Genomic DNA, 25,607 nt, shown 5'->3' with positions numbered 1-25,607 from the left:
AGTACCACGGACAGCGGTAGTGGCGTATTTTCGTTCTCATTTTACGTATGTGCTTAAATACACACCACATAGTTTTATTGCATTATTATTCTTATTATTATTATATTTTTGTTGTTGTTTCGTAATGATTGAGTCGACAAAATGTTTTGATTTTACTGTATGAGCATGGTGATACCTTTTAATTACTTTTTCTTTTAAAGAGAACTACATGAAGTAACAACTTGTTGTCTTTCCACTTTTACACCACGTGGTAGCACTGCAGACCGTAAGTTTAAGAGTTATCTGAGCTCCTCCTTTACATGATCAGAACAAGAGATAATGCGCTGAAGGGGCGTAAATAACCAAGGCTTATAGTTGCTTCTGCGTCGTGATGTCGGATTGTTTGGAGAGAGGTCTGTTTAGCTGTTTTAATCGTTTTTACACTAAATAGTCGCAGGACATTTTGCCGCACAATCATGGATGCGACAGAATCTTATGGCTTCTGGATTGTTTTGATTTTGTCTTTATGGGAATCTTCGCTTGGCCAGATTGTCTATTCCGTCTCCGAGGAGGTAAATAAAGGAACTGTGATCGGGAATATAGCAAAAGACCTGAAGATCAGTGCTCAGGAACTAGAATCACGTATGTTTCAGATTATGCCTGGATCAAATGCAAAGTATTTTGATGTGAATGTGAAAACGGGCTCGCTGCTTGTCAAAGACCGGATTGATCGTGAGGAGTTGTGTGGCAGTAATCAGAAATGTGCGTTGAATTTAGAGGCTCTTGCTCAAAATCCTCACAGACTTTACCGGCTTGAAATTATAATTGTGGATGTGAATGATAATGCTCCATTTTTTCCGGACAGCACTCATATCCTCAATATTACAGAGGATGCAAGTGAGGGCGACAAATTTCCTCTTCCAATCGCAAAAGATTCAGATGTTGGCAGTAATTCTCTAAAAGACTACAAACTCAGTTCAAATGAATATTTTTCTTTAGATATTCATAGTGGCCAAAAGAGTATATTGGCTGAGTTAGTACTCCAGAAAGCTTTAGACAGAGAGAAACAAGCTGTTATTCATTTAATACTCTCCGCTATTGATGGAGGAAAACCTCCCAAATCTGGCACATTGAGTATTGTTGTTGACGTCATAGATATAAATGACAATAAACCTATTTTCAGCAAACCTTTGTACAAAATTAAAGTGAAAGAAAACACGCCAATCGGGACCAAAATAATTACTGTTTCTGCAAGTGATTTGGATGAGGGCATCAATAGTGAAATTCAATATTCATTTCTTGGTCATGAAAACACCGATGAAACGAATCGGTTTACAATTAATTCCAAATCAGGGCAAATTGTTATTCAAGGACAAATTGATTATGAAGAAGATTCTGCAATTGAACTGCGTGTTCAGGCGAGAGACAAAGGCAGTTCCCCTAAAAGCACACACTGTAAAGTTTTAATAGAAGTTGTGGATGAGAATGACAACGCGCCAGAGATAGTTACGACTCCTCTGTTGGAAAGTGTGAAAGAAGATGCAAAACCAGGAACTGCAGTTGCTTTAGTCACAGTGTCTGATAAAGATGGAGGTAAAAATGGCATTGTACACTGTGCACTGAAAGGCTCGTTTCCTTTCAAACTGGAGACGTCATATAACAATCATTATTCTCTAGTGGTAGATGGACCTTTGGACAGAGAAACTGTTTCTCTGTACAACATCACGATTACAGCTGCAGATGAAGGAATTCCGCCTCTTTCTAGCAGCACTGTTATAACTGTACATATCTCTGATATTAATGACAATGCTCCACATTTCCCAGCTCTCATTATTAATGCTTTTCTAAGTGAGAATGGTCAAGCTGGAGGTCTCGTGACAAAAGTGTCAGCTGATGATTCAGACACTGGTGAGAACGCAGAACTTTCATATTCACTGTTAGACAGTTCCAGCTCCAGTGTTCCTATAACAACACTGATAAACATAAATTCTTTAAGTGGAGAAATATTCAGATTACAATCATTTAATCACGAAGAAACGAGACGATTTCAGTTTCAAGTTATGGCAACAGACTCTGGTGTTCCTCCTCTGAGCAGTAATGCGACTGTAAATGTGTTTATTCTGGATGAGAATGACAACAGTCCGGTTATTTTACCGCCTTATTCTGAACCTGGATCAGTTAATAGTGAGAACATTCCCTACTCCGCTGAAGCGGGATACTTTGTAGCCAAGATCAGAGCTGTTGATGCTGACTCTGGATATAACGCACTTCTGTCTTATCATCTAACTGAACCCAAAGGAACGAATCTCTTCCGCATTGGAAGCAGCACTGGAGAAATAAGGACGAAGAGACGAATGAGTGACAATGACTTAAAAACTCACCCACTTCTGATCACAGTGTCTGATAATGGAGAGCCATCACTCTCAGCGACTATGTCCATGGATGTTGTGGTTGTTGAGAGTCTGGATGACATAAAGACATCATTCCGAGAAGTTCCTGTTAAAGACGAGAGTTTTTCAGATCTGAATCTGTATCTGCTCATCGCTATTGTATCAGTATCAGTCATCTTTTTACTGAGTCTTGTGGGTTTGATAGCAGCTAAATGCTACAGGACAGACGGCAGTTTCAGCAGGTACAGCGCTCCAGTGATCAGCACACATCCAGACGGCAGCTGGTCCTTCTCTAAATCCACACAACAGTACGACGTGTGTTTTAGTTCAGACACAATAAAGAGTGATGTAGTCGTTTTCCCCTCGCCGTTTCCACCAGCAGACGCAGAACTGATCAGCATTAATGGAGAAGATACTTTTACACGCACCCAAACTCTTCCTACCACTGGGAAGGTAAGACATTGAATTTTAGTTCACTTGACTTGACTTGCACAAGTAGAATTATTAGCAACGTTTAAGTTTCGTTTCTTTTTCCGTTTAGGTGTTCATGATATAAATAGAAAGAATTCATTTTTTATTTCCCAGTATTTCAAGTGTTTGTAAGACATTGTAACTTGCTTCTGTATTGAATTTCACTAATGCACCTGATTTGTAAAATTAACCTTTGAGAAACGATGTTTTTAAGCCCTTTTTACTTTATTATTATTATTATTATTATTATTATTATTATTATTATTTGAAGTTTAGATGTTTATAAAATAAAGTATTATGAGCTAAAAATAAATGATAACAATAATTTAAAAATACTAATGTAACGCGTACCCAAACAAAAGGTAACAAGTAAAACACTGGACGCTATTGACAAAGTCGCAATATTTCTTTCATTATCTACCAGTTGTTTAGGAGATACATTTTAATTTTGCAAGTTATTTTGGCATCTCCAGGCTCTGATGTATGTTTATTCGTATCACTGTGCAGTTTTGGGATTTCATCTTAAAGTTTGATTTGCTTGTAGTGAGTCTTCTTTCTTTCTTGTTTATGTTGTAACAATTACAATGTAATATCATACTGCTGTTTGGTGCTGATTTTGTTTGTTTCATTGCTCAGCTGTAGATTTTTTTTCTTCTTTTAAGAGCAAAATCACTTCAGTACAACGGACAGCAGCAATGACGCATATTTCTTCTCAAAGTAATTGCTTCAATACACAACACACTTATTTATTTGTTTGTTTGTTGTTGTGTAATTATTGCATGGACGCGAATTTTAAATTTGACTATATGGATATGATTGATACCTTTAGTTCACTTTTTCTTTTGTAGAAAACTATATGAAGTAAAGTTTCATTGTCTCTCCGCTTTTACAACACGTGGTGGCACTGCAGACCATAACTTTAAGAGTTATCTGAGCTCCTCCTTTACATCATCAGAAAAAGAGGAAGTACGTTAAAGGGGTGTAAATAGCCAAGGCATATAGTAGATTCAGCTTCTTGATGTCGGATTGTATCGAGAGAGGTCTGCTTAGTTCTTTTAATCGTTTTTACACTAAGAAAATCGCAGAACATTTTGCTGCACAATCATGGATGTGACAGAATCTTATGGCTTCTGGATCGTTTTATTTCTGTCTTTATGGGAATCTTCGCTTGGCCAGATTGTCTATTCCGTCTCCGAGGAGGTAAATAAAGGAACTGTGATCGGGAATATAGCAAAAGACTTGAAAATAACTGCTCAGGAACTAGAATCACGTATGTTTCAGATTATGCCTGGATCAAATGCAAAATATTTTGATGTGAATGTGAAAACGGGCTCGCTGCTTGTCAAAGACCGGATCGATCGTGAGGAGTTGTGTGGCAGTAATCAGAAATGTGCATTGAATTTAGAGGCTCTTGCTCAAAATCCTCACAGACTTTATCAGATTGAAATTATAATTGTGGACGTAAACGACAATGCTCCATTTTTTCCAGACAGCAGGTATGTTGTCAGTGTTACAGAGAATGCAAATGAAGGGGACAGATTTCCCCTTCCAACTGCAAAAGACTCAGATACTGGCAGTAATTCTCTGAAAGACTACAAACTCAGTTCAAATGAATATTTTTCTGTAGATGTTCATAGCGGGCAACAGAGTATATCTGCAGAGTTAGTACTCCAGAAAGCTTTGGACAAAGAGAAACAAGCTGTTATTCACTTAATTCTCACCGCTATTGACGGAGGAAAACCTCCTAAATCTGGAACATTGAGTATTGTTGTTGACGTCTTGGATGTAAATGATAATAAACCTATTTTCAGCAAACCTTTGTACAAAGTTAAAGTGAAAGAAAACACAGCATTTGGAACCAAGCTTATCACTGTTTCTGCCACTGATTTGGATGAAGGAATCAATAGTGAAATTGAATATTCGTTTCATGGAAATGCCTATGAAAGTAACCTGTTTAGCATAAATCCTAACTCAGGGGAAATTGACGTTCAAGGTCAAATTGATTACGAGGAACACTCTGCAATTGAATTGCGGGTTCAGGCGAGAGACAAAGGCAGCCCTCCTAAAAGTACACACTGTAAAGTTTTAATAGAAGTTATAGATGAGAATGATAACGCGCCAGAGATAGTTACGACTCCTCTGATAGAAAGTGTAAAAGAAGATACAAAACTGGGAACTGCAGTTGCTTTGATTAAAGTCTCTGATAAAGATGGAGCTAAAAACGGAGCTGTGCATTGTGCTGTTAAAGGTTCTTTTCCTTTCAAGCTGGAAAAGTCATATAACAATCATTATTCTTTAGTGGTAGATGGACCTCTGGACAGAGAAACTGTTTCTCTGTACAACATCACGATTACAGCTGCAGATGAAGGGACACCGCCTCTTTCTAGCAGCACTGTTATAACTGTACATATCTCTGATGTTAATGACAATGCTCCACATTTCCCAGCTCTCGTTATTAACGCTTTTCTAAGTGAGAATGGTCAAGCTGGAGGTCTCGTAACAAAAGTGTCAGCTGATGATTCAGACACTGGTGAGAACGCAGAACTTTCATATTCACTGTTAGACAGTTCCAGCTCCAGTGTTCCTATAACAACACTGATAAACATAAATTCTTTAAGTGGAGAAATATTCAGTTTGCAATCATTTAATCACGAAGAAACGAGACGATTTCAGTTTCAAGTTATGGCAACAGACTCTGGTGTTCCTGCTCTGAGCAGTAACGTGACTGTAAATGTGTTTATTCTGGATGAGAATGACAACAGTCCTATTATTTTACCGCCTTATTCTGAACCTGGATCAGTTAATAGCGAGAACATCCCCTACTCTGCTGAAGCGGGATACTTTGTAGCCAAGATCAGAGCTGTTGATGCTGACTCTGGATATAACGCACTTCTGTCTTATCATCTAACTGAACCCAAAGGAACGAATCTCTTCCGCATTGGAAGCAGCACTGGAGAAATAAGGACTAAGAGACGAATGAGTGACAATGACTTAAAAACGCATCCACTTCTGATCGCAGTGTCTGATAATGGAGAGCCATCACTCTCAGCGACTATGTCCATGGATGTTGTGGTTGTTGAGAGTTTGGATGACATAAAGACATCATTCCGAGAAGTTCCTGTTAAAGAGGAGAGTTTTTCAAATCTGAATCTGTATCTACTCATCGCTATTGTCTCAGTATCAGCCATATTTTTACTGAGTCTGGTGGGTTTGATAGCAGCTAAATGCTACAGGACAAACGGCAGTTTCAGCAGGTACAGCGCTCCAGTGATCAGCACACATCCAGACGGCAGCTGGTCCTTCTCTAAATCCACACAACAGTACGACGTGTGTTTTAGTTCAGACACAATAAAGAGTGATGTAGTCGTTTTCCCCTCGCCATTTCCACCAGCAGACGCAGAACTAATCAGCATTAATGGAGAAGACACTTTTACGCGCACCCAAACTCTTCCTACCACTGGGAAGGTAAGCAGATCTTTCAGAATTAGTGTTGGATAATTTATTTTTGTTGTCGTTGATGTTGAAGAATATACTGTACTATGGTTAATATTGCCTGAGTTTCCCGAAACCTCTTTACGCTACGTTGTTCTTAAGTTACATCTTTGTAACTTTCTTAGACATGTATACTTTCTATTAGTCATACTTTCGTAAGGTTGGTCTGGACCACTCTTAGCTATACATTATCACTGTTGACAGATCACAGTTCTTTACATGTCAGTCTATACGAATATAGTTCTTAAGTTGTAATACACCCAGTGTTCATTTAGGCTAACTGAAGTGTTTTCATGCAAAGAATAAAACTGTCATAGACCGATGGTTGTTAGCTTTTTAATTATATTATCCAAAGGTACATCAGCTGGTAGACCAATTAAGCAGTAAAGGCTCGAGTCTATGATTGGGAATGATTGTGGTGGGAAGTTTGGTCTAACTATGGCAGCGATATAACAAAGGTTTACAGGCTACAATGTTAGAAGCTGCAATAAAAAAAGTCATTTTATAAGTTCTTTATACAAGTTATATTATGAAGGACACCGTTTTTCACATAACGCACCGAAGCAGCCTCTGCATAGAGTGAATAATCCACTCTCGAGCCATCAGTATCAACCAATTCAGCACCACTGCCATGGACAGCATCTTTTAACGTCGCATGTTAAAGTTACACCTCAAGCAACCTCCTAAGGCAGGTCCTGGAGGACCACTGTCCTGTAGACTTTGGCTCCAAATCAAACACTGCCTGTAGCTTTCAAGTGATCTTGGTTAGCTGGTTCAGGTGTGTTTGATTAGGCTTGGAGCTAAACTCTGCAGTACAGTGGCCCTCCAGGATCGAAGTTACCCAGTTCCGTCCTTAGGTATCGTTCGGGAAACACGCCTAGAAAGGTTATACCTTTAGAATCTTCGTAGCGCGCTAAAAGACAATTTTACTGGGAAACGCACACCTGATCCTTTGTGTTGTTGTTTTTTTTTTTTTCTTTTTTTTTTTTTTTTTTTTAAATGTTTGAATATTTTCACGCATTAAAACAATCACCGTGTATATAATTATAATAGTCATTTTGATCGATATGTTCAACATATTAGAAAAGCAGTACGCCTACGCTCTTAAAAATAAAGGTTTAACATCCTTAAACATTTAACATATATGGAACATTTCCACAAAAGGTTCTTTATAGTAGAAAGGTTTCCTCGGATTATTGATCTAAATATTCAAAACACTAAAATATTTTCAGTACCAGATATTTTTTAGAGACGTATCAGATATGCAAAGCGCAGTTAAACTGCACTATGCAAAACAAAACGGAAAATATCTAGTAATAATAATAATAATAATAATAATAATAATAATAATAATAATAATTATGGCATTTAGTGCTTCGTCAGTACAGCGTTCCGTTGTGTTTTCTTTTTATTATATTAACAGGTTTTACTATTTCGTCCTGTCACTGTGCAGCTCACTTACCGGATCATTGATTTTGTTATATAAATGTTCTATTATGACCTGTTTAATCGACCATTGTATTTTACAGAGTAGAGTCTGTCGTAACAAGCATCTGTTTGATTGTTTGTAGTCTTATTAGATTATTTATGTGTTTATGCTCTGTAATATTATACTGAGTATTTTAAAGTTGTTTTTCAGCGTTGAATTACTTTGAGTATAACTGCTGTTGGTGTCGTTGTTTCGACTCAGTATATTGTTTCTGGATTTGAAAATAGAATATTCCTGATATAACATAGTTTAGGCACATGGTGTCACTGCAGACCGTCAGTTGAATGTGTATGGTCGTTTGTTCTCCGCAGCCTCCCTCTCTCTGAATCTTGGTGTTAGCGAGTGTATCTGCTGCTGAAACGTGATGATGCTGTTTCGTCTCGTGTTTCCTGAATGAGAGAAAGAAATACTAGATTCTCGAGCATTTATTTGTTGTTTTTACTGCTACCAAGCCAGTTGTGAATTACCATCATGACGTTTATGGGATATTTCGAATGTGGATTTATATTTTTCCTTTTTTTGCTGGACTCTGCCTTTACTCAGATCGTCTACTCCGTACCGGAAGAGGTAAATAAGGGGACAGTTGTTGGGAATATAGCGAAAGACCTGAACATGAATGTTCATGAACTGGAATCTCGTATGTTTGAGATTGTGTCTGGATCAAATAAGAAGTATTTTGACGTTAATCTGAAAACTGGCGTGCTGTTTGTTAATGACAGAATTGATCGCGAGGAGTTATGTTTGTCGAATCAGAAATGCTCTTTGAATATAGAGGCCCTTGCTAAAAATCCTCATCATCTTTACAGGGTGGAGGTCAAGATCTTGGATATAAATGACAATGCGCCACAATTTCCTGTTAAAGTATTTACTATAAATATAACCGAAACAGCCAGTCCAGGAGAGAGATTTCCTCTCCCTGTGGCCGAGGACTCTGATGTTGGCAGTAATTCGCTGAAAGAGTACAAACTGAGTCCGAATGAACATTTCAGTCTAGATACACAGACTGAAGACCAGAGTGTGTCTGCTGAGTTAGTGCTAAACAAGGCTTTAGATCGAGAGAAACAAGCCATGATTAAATTAGTGCTAGCCGGTGTAGATGGAGGAAAACCACCTAAATCTGGAACAGTAAATATTATTATAAACGTGATGGATGTTAATGATAATAATCCAGTGTTCAGTCAACCTCTTTACAAAGTGAAACTAAAAGAAAATGTTGCTGCTGGTACAAAAGTTATCTCTGTGTTTGCCACTGATTTGGATGAAGGGATAAACCGTGAAATTATGTACTCATTTATTGGTCATGGAAAAAAGAAAGATCTATTTGACATTATCCCCGAGACTGGAGATATTGTTGTAAAGGGGGAAATAGATTACGAGGAGAATCCAGCGATTGAGTTACGAGTTCAAGCAAGAGATAAAGGAAGTACACCCAGGAGTACACACTGCAAAGTTTTAATAGAAGTTGTGGATGAAAATGATAATGCACCGGAGATAATTGTGACTCCTCTGTTGGAAAGTGTGAAAGAAGACACAAAGTCAGGAACTGCAGTTGCTTTAGTCACAGTGTCTGATAAAGATGGAGGTAAAAATGGCATTGTACACTCTACACTGAAAGGCTCATTTCCCTTCAAACTGGAGACGTCATATAACAATCATTATTCTCTGGTGGTAGATGGACCTCTGGACAGAGAGAGTGTTTCTCTGTATAACATCACAATTACAGCTGCAGATGAAGGAACTCCGTCTCTTTCCAGCAGCACTGTTATAACTGTACATATCTCTGATGTCAATGACAATGCTCCACATTTCCCAGCAACCGTTATTAACGCTTTTCTAAGTGAGAATAGTCCAGCTGGAGGTCTCGTGACAAAATTGTCAGCTGATGATTCAGACACTGGTGAGAACGCAGAACTTTCATATTCACTGTTAGACAGTTCCAGCTCCAGTGTTCCTATAACAACACTGATAAATATAAACTCTTTAAGTGGAGAAATATATAGTTTACAGTCATTTAATCACGAAGAAACTAAAAGATTCCAGTTTCAGGTTATGGCAACAGATTCTGGTGTTCCTCCTCTGAGCAGTAATGCCACTGTAAATGTGTTTATTCTGGATGAGAATGACAACAGTCCGGTCATTTTACCACCTTATTCTGAACCTGGATCAGTTAATAGCGAGAACATTCCCTACTCTGCTGAAGTGGGATACTTTGTAGCTAAGATCAGAGCTGTTGATGCTGACTCTGGATATAACGCACTTCTGTCTTATCATCTAACTGAACCCAAAGGAACGAATCTCTTCCGCATTGGAAGCAGCACTGGAGAAATAAGGACTAAGAGACGAATGAGTGACAATGACTTAAAAACTCACCCACTTCTTATCTCAGTGTCTGATAGTGGAGAGCCATCACTCTCAGCGACTATGTCCATGGATGTTGTGGTTGTTGAGAGTCTGGATGACATAAAGACATCATTCCGAGAAGTTCCTGTTAAAGAAGAGAGTTTTTCAGATCTGAATCTGTATCTGCTCATCGCTATTGTCTCAGTATCAGTCATCTTTTTACTGAGTCTCGTGGGTTTGATAGCAGCTAAATGCTACAGGACAGACGGCAGTTTCAGCAGGTACAGCGCTCCAGTGATCAGCACACATCCAGACGGCAGCTGGTCCTTCTCTAAATCCACACAACAGTACGACGTGTGTTTTAGTTCAGACACAATAAAGAGCGATGTAGTGGTTTTCCCCTCGCCGTTTCCGCCAGCAGACGCGGAGCTGATCAGCATTAATGGAGAGGACACTTTTACGCGCACGCAAACCCTTCCGAGCACTGGGAAGGTAAGATATCGTAACTTACTTATGTATTGCATTTGACTTCTACTGCACCTGACTTGTAAATTAACAATTTAGAAACGATTAATTCGATTTTTCTAAGACCTTTTTAATATATATATATATATATTTTTTATGTATTTTTTTTTTTAAGTTTAGATATTTATAAAAAATAACTATAGTATTACAGTCAAACCAATATTTATTTAGACAGGTTCAACATTTCTCACATTATCACAGGTTATTCGCTATAGTTTAGAAAATGGTAATAAAATATGACTAGGAAATACTTTAAGTTTGTCAGAGCAAATTAATCTTGTTAATGCCATCCTTCTGTTAGACTCTCACAAATGAATTATGTTGAATAGCTGTCAGCAGTTAGCGGTCAAATTTAAGTACAATTACATAATACTAATTTAGGTCCAATTACCTAGCAATGCTTAATTTTGTTCAGACTGTGGTGTAAAAAGTTTGCATTAGTAATTAAAAAAAAAAAAAAAAAAAACACACTTTGGCAAAATATGGTCAGGTCAAAGTGTCTGAATAATTTTTGGTCCCAAATTTTTGTCAGTTTTACTGGTAGTAAGCTTTATGAAGAATTTTTGTGTATAATATATTACAGTTTACTTTATTTTGCAATCCTCGCTTACATAAATGAACTAGAGTGCCCTGCACCCAAGAAAATATCAAAAATTATATCTGGAGTATAATTTTGAATCATTTTGGTTTGACTGTATAAACTAAAAACGACATTTTTTTCTAAGTTTTAGAAAAAATAAATAATAAAGAAATAATAATAAATAATAATAAATAACGCATACCAAAATTCAAGATAACAAGTAAAATACTGGACGCTAAGTCAAAATATAGTTTTGATTTTTCACTAGTTCTTAAGATGATACATTTTAGTTTTACAAGTTATTTCAGCATCTCCTGGTTCTGGTGTACCCCCGTGTTTCACCATGCAGCTTGGCTTGTAGTGCATTTTTAAATCCTCTTTGACTTGGCTTTTGTATACTATCGGACAGTGTATATTTATGGACCGTTTCTTTCTTTCTTTCTTTCTTTCTTATAACAGTCATCTTATGACATTATTCTCGTGTTTGTTTGTTGTTTTTTTGTTTCATTGCTTAACTGTAGTATTTTGTATTTAAAGAGTAAAATCACTTCAGTACCACGGACAGCGGTAGTGACGTATTTTCGTTCTTAGTGTACGTATTTATTTAAATACACTGTTTTTAATGTATTATTATTAGTATTATTTGTTCAGTAATGATTGAGTCGACACTAATTTTCTATTTTGCTATATGACCATGGTGATACCTATAGTTTATTTTTTTTCTTTTATAGAGAACTAGGTCTATATGAAGTAAAAACTTGTTGTCTTTCCACTTATACAACACGTGGTGGCACTGCAGACCATAACTTGGAGAGTTATCTGAGCTCCTCCTTTACAGAATCAGAACAAGAGGAAATGCGTTAAAGGGGTGTAAATAACTAACCAAGGCTTTTAGTAGCTGGATTGTATGGAGAGAGGTCTGTTTAGCTGTTTTAAACGTTTTCACACTAAATAATCACAGGACATTTTGCTGCACAATCATGGATGTAACAGAATCGTACGGCTTCTGGATCGTTTTATTTCTGTCTTTATGGGAATCTTCGCTTGGCCAGATTGTCTATTCCGTCTCCGAGGAGGTAAATAAAGGAACTGTGATCGGGAATATAGCAAAAGACCTGAAAATAACTGCTCAGGAACTAGAATCACGTATGTTTCAGATTATGCCTGGATCAAATGCAAAATATTTTGATGTGAATGTGAAAACGGGCTCGCTGTTTGTCAAAGACCGGATTGATCGTGAGGAGTTGTGTGGCAGTAATCAGAAATGTGCGTTGAATTTAGAGGCTCTTGCTCAAAATCCTCACAGACTTTATCGGCTTGAAATTATAATTGTGGATGTAAACGACAATGCTCCATTTTTTCCAGAAAGCTCGCATGTTGTCAATGTTACAGAGAATGCAAATGAAGGAGACAGATTTCCTCTTCCAATTGCAGAAGATTCAGACATCGGCAGTAATTCTCTGAAAGATTACAAACTCAGTTCAAATGAGCATTTTTCTTTAGATGTTAATAGCGGGCAACAGAGTATATATGCTGAATTAGTACTACAGAAAGCTTTAGACAGAGAGAAACAAGCCATTATTCACTTAATACTCACCGCCATTGATGGAGGAAAACCTCCCAAATCTGGAACACTGAGTATTGTTGTTGACGTCATGGATGTTAATGATAATAAACCTATTTTCAGTAAACCTTTATACAAAGTAAAAGTGAAAGAAAACACGCCAGTTGGAACCAAAATCATTTCTGTTTCTGCTAGTGATTTGGATGAGGGCATCAGTAGTGTAATTCAATATTCATTTCTTGGACATGGAAATACACTGAACCGATTTACAATAAATTCTAACTCCGGGGAAATTGTTGTTCAAGGTCAAATTGATTACGAGGAACATCCTGCAATTGAACTGCGCGTTCAAGCGAGAGATAAAGGTGTTCCTCCTAAAAGTACACACTGTAAAGTTTTAATAGAAGTTGTGGACGAGAATGACAACGCGCCAGATATACTTATGACTCCTCTGTTGGAAAATGTGAAAGAAGACACAAAACCTGGAACTGCAGTTGCTATAGTCACAGTGTCTGATAAAGATGGAGGTAAAAATGGCATTGTACATTGTAAACTGAAAGGCTCGTTTCCTTTCAAACTGGAGACGTCATATAACAATCATTATTCTCTAGTGGTAGATGGACCTCTGGACAGAGAGAGTGTTTCTCTGTATAACATCACAATTACAGCTGCAGATGAAGGAACTCCATCTCTTTCCAGCAGCACTGTAATAACTGTACATATCTCTGATGTTAACGACAATGCTCCACATTTCCCAGCTCTCGTTATTAACGCTTTTCTAAGTGAGAATGGTCAAGCTGGAGGTCTCGTGACAAAAGTGTCAGCTGATGATTCAGACACTGGTGAGAACGCAGAACTTTCATATTCACTGTTAGACAGTTCCAGCTCCAGTGTTCCTATAACAACACTGATAAATATAAACTCTTTAAGTGGAGAAATATTTAGTTTGCAATCATTTAATCACGAAGAAACAAAAAGACTGCAGTTTCAAGTTATGGCAACAGACTCTGGCGTTCCTCCTCTGAGCAGTAATGCGACTGTAAATGTGTTTATTCTGGATGAGAATGACAACAGTCCGGTTATTTTACCGCCTTATTCTGAACCTGGATCAGTTAATAGTGAGAACATTCCCTACTCTGCTGAAGCGGGATACTTTGTAGCCAAGATCAGAGCTGTTGATGCTGACTCTGGATATAACGCACTTCTGTCTTATCATCTAACTGAACCCAAAGGAACGAATCTCTTCCGCATTGGAAGCAGCACTGGAGAAATAAGGACTAAGAGACGAATGAGTGACAATGACTTAAAAACGCATCCACTTCTGATCTCAGTGTCTGATAATGGAGAGCCATCACTCTCAGCGACTATGTCCATGGATGTTGTGGTTGTTGAGAGTCTGGATGACATAAAGACATCATTCAGAGAAGTTCCTGTTAAAGAGGAGAGTTTTTCAGATCTGAATCTGTATCTGCTCATCGCTATTGTCTCAGTATCAGTCTTCTTTTTACTGAGTCTTGTGGGTTTGATAGCAGCTAAATGCTACAGGACAGACGGCAGTTTCAGCAGGTACAGCGCTCCAGTGATCAGCACACATCCAGACGGCAGCTGGTCCTTCTCTAAATCCACACAACAGTACGACGTGTGTTTTAGTTCAGACACAATAAAGAGTGATGTAGTCGTTTTCCCCTCGCCGTTTCCACCAGCAGATGCGGAGCTGATCAGCATTAATGAAGAAGATACTTTTACGCGCACGCAAACCCTTCCGAGCATTGGGAAGGTAAGACATTGTAACTTACTTATGTATTGCGTTTGACTTCTGCCGCACCTGACTTGCAAATTAACAATTTAGAAACGATTTTTTCTAAAACCTTTTATGACAAGAACTCAGAGTTAAACTGTGTCAGAGCAAATTCATCTCTTCCTACCACTGGAAAGGTAAGACTGTTGAAAATTAATGCTTAACAACACACACACACACACACACACACACACACATATATATATATATATATATATATATATATATATATGTACTATATATTTTTTTAAATAAACAAGTGTTCTTTTAAATAACAACGCACTTTTAAAGCCATAAAAAGTATTAAATACCTTAATAAGTACAAGAGAAGTCTTAATTATAATTTCAAGAAGTCTTACATTTGGGGACGGAAAGTCAAAAATCGCGTTATGGATATGCTAGTCGTTTGAAACGAGCCACACGGACCATTTATCCGCTCGGATCACAGTTCAAACAGCAGCGGAGCGTTCACTAGAGCAGATGAGTTTACTCGCGACCACTAAACAGCGCTGTGAGATCCAGAGTGAAACGCTTGAATTCGGTGAAGAACACAACGACATGGCGATTTAAACAAATGAAGCAGCGCTGACAAACAGGAGAAACACTATGCGCAACGATAGTCAGAATCATTTAATATGGATTTTTACTGTAACACTGACTGCACTATCATATTGCAGCAGAATTGTGGGACATATCGAACTGTTATATTATTATGTATACATGTATTAAATCTATTAAAGGAGTAATGGAATATAATTACAGTATTTTGTGATTAATAGCGTTTGTACATTTATACTAAGACCACCGTTCTTCATACACATACCTAGAAGCCATGTAGTTCATTTTTATACCATGGTATTGAGGTGAATAATTATTATTAATAATTTCATCATACAAAAATAAGGTTGTTGTCGCGCCGATGGCCTTAGAGGTCTTCACGGGTCCAAAAATTCGTACCCGAACCCGAAGAGACCCGTAAATTTGTTGCACGGAACCGACCCGGACCCGCATTTAATTTGAAAGTGGGACCCGAACCCGTGCAGACCCGAGAAATGCCGTAAATTTACTACCCGTCCCCGACGCGGACCCGACGGTTATTCGTAAATTGGACCCGAACCCGGCTGGGAAGACAGAGACCCGACTGCACCCGGTCGGCACATATTACACAGTAAAATGCTAACAAGTCAATAAACAAGTTGCGAAAAACTTTTTGGCTTACCTACTGTTCGTAGCCCAGACTATGATCAATCCTCGTTGAAACTAACATTTTCGTCCATGTTAGGCTGTTCCTCTCTCTTGCCGAGTGAAAGAATCTTCTTAATTTACATATTATTGCAGCTTGGAGCAGTTTTTTATTTATTTATTTTATTTTTTTTTTTTCAAAAAGCGCACAGAACAAGAAGTGCGTTACACTTTACTGCGTGAGCAGTGGTGTAGTGGTGTCTGGAGAAGCATACTCTTAATTTATTCAAGGTATTGTTTTCGTTATAATGTACTGATTCAAATTAGTAATCAACAATTAATTATCATGTTACCACTCTGAGTTACATGCTCTCGCGCATGCAGGCGGCATTTGCTGTCACGAAGCAGGACGAAGCGGGCGCGGGCGCGGGCGCAATCATATTTCAGAGGAAGCCGGCGCAACGGTCTTGCTTTTATTGAGTATTTGCGTTTATTCACGTGCAATTGGATAAGATATTATGTGGTCGACTGTCATGATTTTGGCTAATGCAAAACACTACTGAATGATGCGCATCAGAGTGGATTTAGAAGTGGGTTGCACAAAGCCGACTGCACTGCACCATCGTGCGTGTTCAATAGGTGTGTCTCTTCTTCAGAAAAAGAAAACAATGCAAAACATATGCTTAAAGCTCCACCTAGTTAATCTTATGAAGCCTAAAGGAGGAATTCACATGAGACAGCTTGGTACCGTCCGCTTGCAGTACTAGCGTTAACTTCGCGTCACGCATGTTTTTTTTCCCCACCTTGTTTCCCGCTCACACTTTTCTCGTCCTAATTTTACAAGTTGCAAGTTACAAAACACACGCAAAGTGCTGACCGACGCTGATCACTGGCGGGTGCGGTGCTTTCCGATCGATTCGGGTATTACACACAAATGTTAAACAGACCCGGGACCCGAGGTAATAGATTGGGACCCGACCCGGACCCGACTGACCATTTAAAATATAGACCCGAACCCGTACGGGTCCCGGGTCGGGTCCCGGGTTCTTGGGTCTCGGGTCCTTGGGTCTCGGGTCCTCCGTGAAGACCTCTAGGCAGCGTGCTCCGGGCTTCCCGTGTTCGAGTCCCGACTCGGGGACCTTTCCCGATCCCGCCCCCCATATCACTTCCTGTCCTTTCTGATCTGATCTGTCCATAGTAAAGTTAAAAAAAAAAAAAAAGGTTGTTACAATTTTAACAGATGTTACTGTTTTTGATAATGGACATTATCTGAGCTGTAAATCAGGATATCAATTTAACATATTACAAGACAACTTGCTTTTTCCATATTAATTTATTTCTGCAGGTCTTTTTTTTTTTTTTTTTTTTTTTTTTTTTTTTTTTTATATATATATATATATATATATATATATATATATATATATATATTTTTTTTTTTTTTTTTTTTTTTTTCTGCATAAAATTCCTTTCTTGATATTTGTATTTTGAAAAGGAGGAAAGACTGCATAGGGCTCAGAGGTTGAAAGGGGCCCAGAATGGGGGCTCAGAAAACTCAGTGGAAGGGTGTAGCATGGGTCAAGGAAGAACACAGTATATTCTGACCAGGGGCAGTTCTAGAACTGTTTTTCAGACTGTCATCAACTTTTTTGTTTGTTCAATTTGCACAATGAACATGGGTTGGAGCTCTTACTTTTGAGTTCTTAAAGTACACCAAATTAATGAATTTCACTTTAAAATGTGTAAAATTTTCTCCTGGGGGGCATGCCCCCGGTACAAAGAATCTGTGATTTTATTGCATTAAAAATGTAATTCATTTAATTAAATAACTTATTGCTTTAGGTATTTGTGTATATTTACTGAACAAGGCGATATCTTGGTAAGCAGTTTGACAACATTGTAGTAAATATTTTTGGTGAATCAAAAAATCATGCTTATTAAGATACCAGCACACATGATAATACAGCACAAATTGGTGCATGAGTAGTCAACAAAATGAAGTATTTGAACCTCATAGTTTAATACAAAATGGGTGGGAACTGAAAAAGGTCCACTTTTGGAAAAAAAAGAACCCCCCCTCCCCCCATCCGCTGGGCTGGCTACGGGCCTGATCATTGTTCTCAACTGTTTGCAGTTGTTTCCAAAAAGTTACCATAAAAGTGGCATCGGTATATATAGCGTGGCTTATTTAACGTCTTGTTTTCATTTAACCTATTTTTAAGTTGTTTTGATTAATATTTTATTATTGTTGTTGTTGTTATTATTATTATTATTATTATTTGAATAACGTACTCTGGTCAATGTAACCTGTTATCATTAGAAAACGTAGGCCTAAGGAAGTTTGTTACGAATTTGCAGTTTGTTATTCGAAGCAATTGCAATAAAACCTAAACATGAAGCTGCTTCAATAACTACAACCCTCAGTGGGGTGTCAGCAGGTTGTACAAATGTCGCCAATTTGCCAAAACCTGCAATAGTTGTTATGAGACTGTGCAGGATTAATCTGGTCCTGTCTGGTGGATGGTTTTAAAATGTTTTTACATTTCCATGCATCAAATTAAACATTGTGCGTTTAGCGTTAATATAGCCTAATTAAAACAATTTCTGAAACAGAGAATCCTCAAATAATACTTCCGGTTGTGGTCCGGAATGCTTCATCCATACAACGACACAGACATGTTTTTATTTTATTTTATTTTATTTTATTTTATTTTTCTTCTCGACGATATTAAAACCTCTGGCCTGTTCACCATATCACAGTGCAGCTGTCTCAGCGGATCATTATTTTGTTATAACAACGTTCTGTTTTGACCTGTTAATCGACCACTGCTTTTTAAAGAGTTTGCATAGTATCGTAACATGCTTCACTTTCTTCTTTTGACTATTTAGTCTGTTTACCTTCTTAGTATATAATTAATGTACTGATGCTGCTAGTAAATTTGATTAGATTATGGTGTATTTTTGCGTTATTTTTCTGTATTAGATTAGTTTGTTGTGTCATCCCAATACATTTGCTGCTTCTCATTTTAACGCTTTTGTAAATAGATTTTTCTGCAGGCCATTGCATAGTTTTGGCACACGGTGTCACTACAGACCGTCAATTAAAGGTTTATAGTCTCTCTGGTGCCTCTCTCTCTCTCTCTCTCTCTCTCTCAGAATCTTGGTGTTAGTATATCTGCAGTTCAGACACGATGGTTTTTATTTCGTCTCGTGTTTCCTGAATGCAAAGGAGAAATATTCACGTTTACCTTTTACTGTCTTCAAGCCAGTTGTGAATAGGCATCATGGCGTTTATGGGATATTTCGAGTGTGGATTTATATTTTTCCTTGCTTTGCTGGATTCTGCATTTGCTCAGATCGTCTATTCTGTACCGGAAGAGGTAAATAAGGGGACAGTTGTTGGGAATATAGCGAAAGACCTGAACATGAATGTTCACGAACTGGAAGCTCGTATGTTTGAGATTGTGTCCGGATCAAATAAGAAGTATTTTGACGTAAACCTAAAAACTGGCCTTCTGTTTGTTAATGAAAGAGTCGACCGTGAAGAGTTATGTTTGTCGAATCTGAAATGCTCTTTGAATATAGAGGCCCTTGCTAAAAATCCTCATCATCTTTACAGGGTGGAGATTAAGATCTTGGATATAAACGACAATGCTCCACATTTTCCTGTTAAACTATTTACGGTGAATATTAGTGAAAACGCAATCCCCGGAGAGAGATTTCCTCTCCCTGTGGCCGAAGACTCGGATGTTGGCAGTAATTCGCTGAAAGAGTACAAACTGAGTCCGAATGAACATTTCAGTCTAGATACACAGACTGAAGACCAGAGTGTGTCTGCTGAGTTAGTGCTAAAAAAGGCTTTAGATCGAGAGAAACAAGCGACAATTAAGTTAACTCTCACTGGAGTAGATGGAGGAAAACCACCTAAATCTGGGACTTTAAATATTGTTATAAATGTAATGGATGTTAATGATAATAATCCAGTGTTCAGTCAACCGCTTTACAAAGTCAAACTGAAGGAAAATGTTGCTACTGGTACCAAAGTTTTATCTGTTTTTGCGTCTGATTTGGATGAGGGCATAAACCGCAAAATAGTGTATTCATTTGTTGGCCATGGAAAAAAGAAAGATCTATTTGAAGTTATTCCCGAAACCGGAGACATTGTTGTAAAAGGCCACCTTGATTATGAGGAGAATCCTGCCATTGAGTTAAGAGTTCAAGCGAAAGATAAAGGCAGCCCGCCAAGAAGCACACAATGTAAAGTTTTAATAGAAATTGTGGATGAAAATGATAATGCACCAGAGATAACTGTGACTCTGCTGTTGAAAAGTGTGAAAGAAGACACAAAATCAGGAACTGCAGTTGCTTTAGTCACAGTGTCTGATAAAGATGGAGGCAAAAATAGCATTGTACACTGTGCACTAAAAGGCTTGTTTCCTTTCAAACTGGAGACGTCATATAACAATCATTATTCTCTTGTGGTAGATGGACCTCTGGACAGAGAGACTGTTTCTCTGTATAACATCACAATTACAGCTGCAGATGAAGGAACTCCGTCTCTTTCCAGCAGCACTGTTATAACTGTACATATCTCTGATGTTAACGACAATGCTCCACATTTCCCAGCAACCGTTATTAACGCTTTTCTAAGTGAGAATAGTCAAGCTGGAGGTCTCGTGACAAAAGTGTCAGCTGATGATTCAGACACTGGTGAGAACGCAGAACTTTCATATTCACTGTTAGACAGTTCCAGCTCCAGTGTTCCTATAACAACACTGATAAATATAAACTCTTTAAGTGGAGAAATATTCAGTTTGCAATCATTTAATCACGAAGAAACAAAAAGATTGCAGTTTCAGGTTATGGCAACAGACTCCGGTGTTCCTCCTTTGAGCAGTAATGCGACTGTAAATGTGTTTATTCTGGATAAGAATGACAACAGTCCGGTTATTTTACCGCCTTATTCTGAACCTGGATCAGTTAATAGTGAGAACATTCCCTACTCTGCTGAAGCGGGATACTTTGTAGCCAAGATCAGAGCTGTTGATGCTGACTCTGGATATAACGCACTTCTGTCTTATCATCTAACTGAACCCAAAGGAACGAATCTCTTCCGCATTGGAAGCAGCACTGGAGAAATAAGGACTAAGAGACGAATGAGTGACAATGACTTAAAAACACACCCACTTCTGATCACAGTGTCTGATAATGGAGAGCCATCACTCTCAGCGACTATGTCCATGGATGTTGTGGTTGTTGAGAGTCTGGATGACATAAAGACATCATTCAGAGAAGTTCCTGTTAAAGAGGAGAGTTTTTCAGATCTGAATCTGTATCTGCTCATCGCTATTGTCTCAGTATCAGCCATATTTTTACTGAGTCTCGTGGGTTTGATAGCAGCTAAATGCTACAGGTCAGACGGCAGTTTCAGCAGGTACAGCGCTCCAGTGATCAGCACACATCCAGACGGCAGCTGGTCCTTCTCTAAATCCACACAACAGTACGACGTGTGTTTTAGTTCAGACACAATAAAGAGTGATGTAGTGGTTTTCCCTTCATCATTTCCGCCAGCAGACGCAGAATTGATCAGCATTAATGGAGACGATACTTTTACGCGGACCCAAACTCTTCCTACCACTGGGAAGGTAAGACACTGAATTTTAGTTCACTTCTACCGTAAAAGCAAAATTATTCGCGACGTTTATGTTTACTTTTCTTTTTTTCTGATTTATAGATTTTAAAAATAAATAGAAGAACCCAAACTCAAGTTAACACGAACAAGTATTTCCATGAATTGTAAACTTCTTGTTAGATGATTTTAGTTTTGTAAGTTATTCCAGTATCTCATGACTCTGGCATATTTGGATTCCTATTATTGTACAGCTTTGGGATTTTATCAATAGAGTTTGATTGACTTGTACTGCGTTTCTGCTTTCTCAGTGACTTGTTTTGTACACTGGAAGACAGCGCATAATTATACACCGTTTTTTTTTTGTTTGGTTGAAACAATTACCTTTTAATATCATCATGTTGTTGTTGGTTCGTTGAGTTTGTTTTATGGTTTAAGTATAGTCTATTTTGTGTTTAAAAAGCAAAATCACTTCAGTACCTTGGACAGCGGCAGTGACGTCGCATATTCCTGTTAAAAACGTAATTTTTCTACGAATTTTTAACTTGTTGATATGATCCATTTCAATTTGGTAAGTTATTTCAGTATCTCGTAACTCTGGCGTATTTGTATTCCTATACAGTTTTTTTTTTTTATTTTTTTTTTTTTTTTTTTTATGAGTTTGATTTGCTCGTACTGGGTTGCTTTCTCAGTGACTTTTGTACACTGGACTTATTTATTTATTTATTTAATTAATTTTAGCCTACTTAAAGGTTTTTTTTTTTTTTTGTATTACATGTGAAAGGATACTGCTGTTTCATGGCCTAACTAGATCCTATTTTGTATTTTAAAAGCAAAATAACTTCAGTACCACGGACAGCGGCCGTGGCGTAGTATATTCTTTCTCAGTATTTGTATTTGCGACTTTTTTTTAGTTTCGTAATGATCGCATAGAAATGAAGTCTTGGTTTTGACTTCATGAAGACGTGATACGTTTGGTTCACTCTTTGTTTTATAGAGAAATGTCTGAAGCAACATCTCATTGTCTCTCCACTTTAACAACACGTGGTGGCACTGCAGACCATGATTTTGAGAGTTATCTGGGCTCCTCCTTTACAACATCAGAACCAGAGGAAATGCGTTGAAGGGGTGTAAATAACCAGTGCTTTTGGTAGCTTCTGCGTTGTGATGTCGGATTGTATCGAGAGAGGTCTGTTTAGCTGTTTTAACCGTTTTTACACCAAATAAATCGCAGGACATTTTACTGCAAGATCATGGATGTTACAGAATCTTATGGCTTCTGGATCGTTTTATTTCTGTCTTTATGGGAATCTTCGCTTGGCCAGATTGTCTATTCCGTCTCCGAGGAGGTAAATAAAGGAACTGTGATCGGGAATATAGCAAAAGACCTGAAGATCAGTGCTCAGGAACTAGAATCACGTATGTTTCAGATTATGCCTGGATCAAATGCAAAGTATTTTGATGTAAATATGAAAACGGGCTCGTTGTTTGTTAAAGACCGGATTGATCGTGAGGAGTTGTGTGGCAGTAATCAGAAATGTGCGTTGAATTTAGAGGCTCTTGCTCAAAACCCTCACAGACTTTATCGACTTGAAATTATAATTGTGGATGTGAACGACAATGCTCCATTTTTTCCGGACAGCACCTATATTCTCAATGTTACAGAGATCGCAAATGAAGGGGACAGATTTCCCCTTCCAACTGCAAAAGATTCAGATGTTGGCAGTAATTCTCTGAAAGACTACAAGCTCAGTTCAAATGAATACTTTTCTATAGATGTTCACAGTGGGCAAAATAGTATGCTGGCTGAGCTAGTACTACAGAAAGTTTTAGACAGAGAAAAACAAGCTGTTATCCACCTAATACTCACCGCCATTGATGGAGGAAAACCTCCTAAATCTGGAACATTGAGTATTGTTGTTAATGTCATGGATGTAAACGATAATAAACCTACGTTCAGCAAACCTTTGTACAAAGTTAAAGTGAAGGAAAACACACGGACTGGAACCAAAATAGTTTCTGTTTCTGCCAGTGATTTGGATGAGGGCACCAACAGTCAAATTCAATATTCATTTCATGGAAATACCGATGAAATAAACCTGTTTAGCATAAATTCTAACTCTGGGGAAATTGTTGCTCAAGGTCAAATTGATTACGAAGAACACCCTGCAATTGAACTGCGTGTTCAGGCTAGAGATAAAGGTACCCCCCCTAAAAGCACACACTGTAAAGTTTTAATAGAAGTTGTGGATGAGAATGACAATGTGCCACATATAGTTACGACTCCTCTGTTGGAAAGCGTGAAAGAAGATGCAAAACCGGGAACTGCAGTTGCTATAGTCACAGTGTCTGATAAAGATGGAGGTAAAAATGGCATTGTACACTGTGCACTGAAAGGCTTGTTTCCTTTCAAACTGGAGACGTCATATAACAATCATTATTCTCTAGTGGTAGATGGACCTCTGGACAGAGAAAGTGTTTCTCTGTATAACATCACAATTACAGCTGCAGATGAAGGAACTCCGTCTCTTTCCAGCAGCACTGTTATAACTGTACATATCTCTGATGTTAATGACAATGCTCCACATTTCCCAGCTCCTGTTATTAACGCTTTTCTAAGTGAGAATGGTCAAGCTGGAGGTCTCGTGACAAAAGTGTCAGCTGATGATTCAGACACTGGTGAGAACGCAGAACTTTCATATTCACTGTTAGACAGTTCCAGCTCCAGTGTTCCTATAACAACACTGATAAATATAAACTCTTTAAGTGGAGAAATATTAAGTTTGCAATCATTTAATCACGAAGAAACTAAAAGATTTCAGTTTCAAGTTATGGCGACAGACTCTGGTGTTCCTCCTCTGAGCAGTAATGCGACTGTAAATGTGTTTATTCTGGATGAGAATGACAACAGTCCGGTTATTTTACCGCCTCATTCTGAACCTGGATCCGTTAATAGTGAGAACATTCCCTACTCTGCTGAAGCGGGATACTTTGTAGCCAAGATCAGAGCTGTTGATGCTGACTCTGGATATAACGCACTTCTGTCTTATCATCTAACTGAACCCAAAGGAACGAATCTCTTCCGCATTGGAAGCAGCACTGGAGAAATAAGGACGAAGAGACGAATGAGTGACAATGACTTAAAAACTCACCCACTTCTGATCACAGTGTCTGATAATGGAGAGCCATCACTCTCAGCGACTATGTCCATGGATGTTGTGGTTGTTGAGAGTCTGGATGACATAAAGACATCATTCAGAGAAGTTCCTGTTAAAGAGGAGAGTTTTTCAAATTTGAATCTGTATCTGCTTATCGCTATTGTCTCAGTATCAGTCATCTTTTTACTGAGTCTCGTGGGTTTAATAGCAGCTAAATGCTACAGGACAGACGGCAGTTTCAGCAGGTACAGCGCTCCAGTGATCAGCACACATCCAGACGGCAGCTGGTCCTTCTCTAAATCCACGCAACAATACGACGTGTGTTTTAGTTCAGACACAATAAAGAGTGATGTAGTCGTTTTCCCCTCGCCATTTCTACCAGCAGACGCAGAACTAATCAGCATCAATGGAGAAGACACTTTTACGCGCACCCAAACTCTTCCGACCACCGACAAGGTAAGAAGTGTTTGGAACCCAGTTGTGTAAAAAAATGTTAGAATTCAAATCGATTTTTGTGCAGTTATTTTTCTATTATTCGTTTATATTGTAGCTGTCACAGAATTTGATTTGGATTTTAGTCCAACTATTGATGTCGCTTCTTTAAATTTATTTCAATGAACTGAATTGCATTGCCTTTGTCGTCGTTGCTATTATTCAGTGCCAAAAAATAAATAGAATAAATAAATAAGTAAAAAAAAAAGCAAAAATAAAAGATGGTGGACAAAGTGGAAAAGGGACAACATCCCCATAAAAAGTCATAGATTTTAAATGCTTATATTTTATACACAGTATAGTTCTGGTCTGTTACAATATTTACTGACATATCGCTCGAGTAATAAATATATATCGCTCGCTTAGTAATATATATATATATATATATATGTATAAAATTAAACTTTATTTGGAGTACTACTTCTGCACAATGCACATTTCTTAATATTAAGCCTACAAGGTGTTTTAATGTCACTATTGATGAGGACTATATATATTTAAATAAAATCGGTCTTTAAATG

The 25,607-nt window shown here is 38.0% G+C and overlaps 1 protein-coding gene across 14 annotated transcripts in view; it reads left to right on the top strand.

Moving 5' to 3' along the window:
- The window catches only part of LOC127171680 (protocadherin alpha-C2), a 95,811-nt gene that overhangs the window by 21,313 nt on the left and 48,891 nt on the right, over positions 1-25,607 (top strand). The window contains exon 2 of one of the 14 annotated variants that reach the window (XM_051120472.1): positions 1,849-2,822. The exons of 5 other annotated variants lie outside the window; for them this stretch is intronic. In XM_051120472.1, coding sequence (XP_050976429.1) covers positions 1,849-2,822 — 974 coding nt within the window. Of the gene's footprint in view, positions 1-348; positions 2,823-8,178; positions 10,654-12,159; positions 14,608-18,993; positions 21,453-22,595; positions 25,051-25,607 lie in introns of those variants that run through there. 8 more of the 14 variants (XM_051120471.1, XM_051120479.1, XM_051120475.1 and 5 more) reach the window with 8 other exon arrangements.

The sequence above is a fragment of the Labeo rohita genome, chromosome 10 (genome assembly GCF_022985175.1).
Source record: "Labeo rohita strain BAU-BD-2019 chromosome 10, IGBB_LRoh.1.0, whole genome shotgun sequence".
Classification (NCBI taxonomy): Eukaryota; Metazoa; Chordata; class Actinopteri; order Cypriniformes; family Cyprinidae; genus Labeo; species Labeo rohita.
This window is presented reverse-complemented; position numbering and strand designations above follow the sequence as displayed.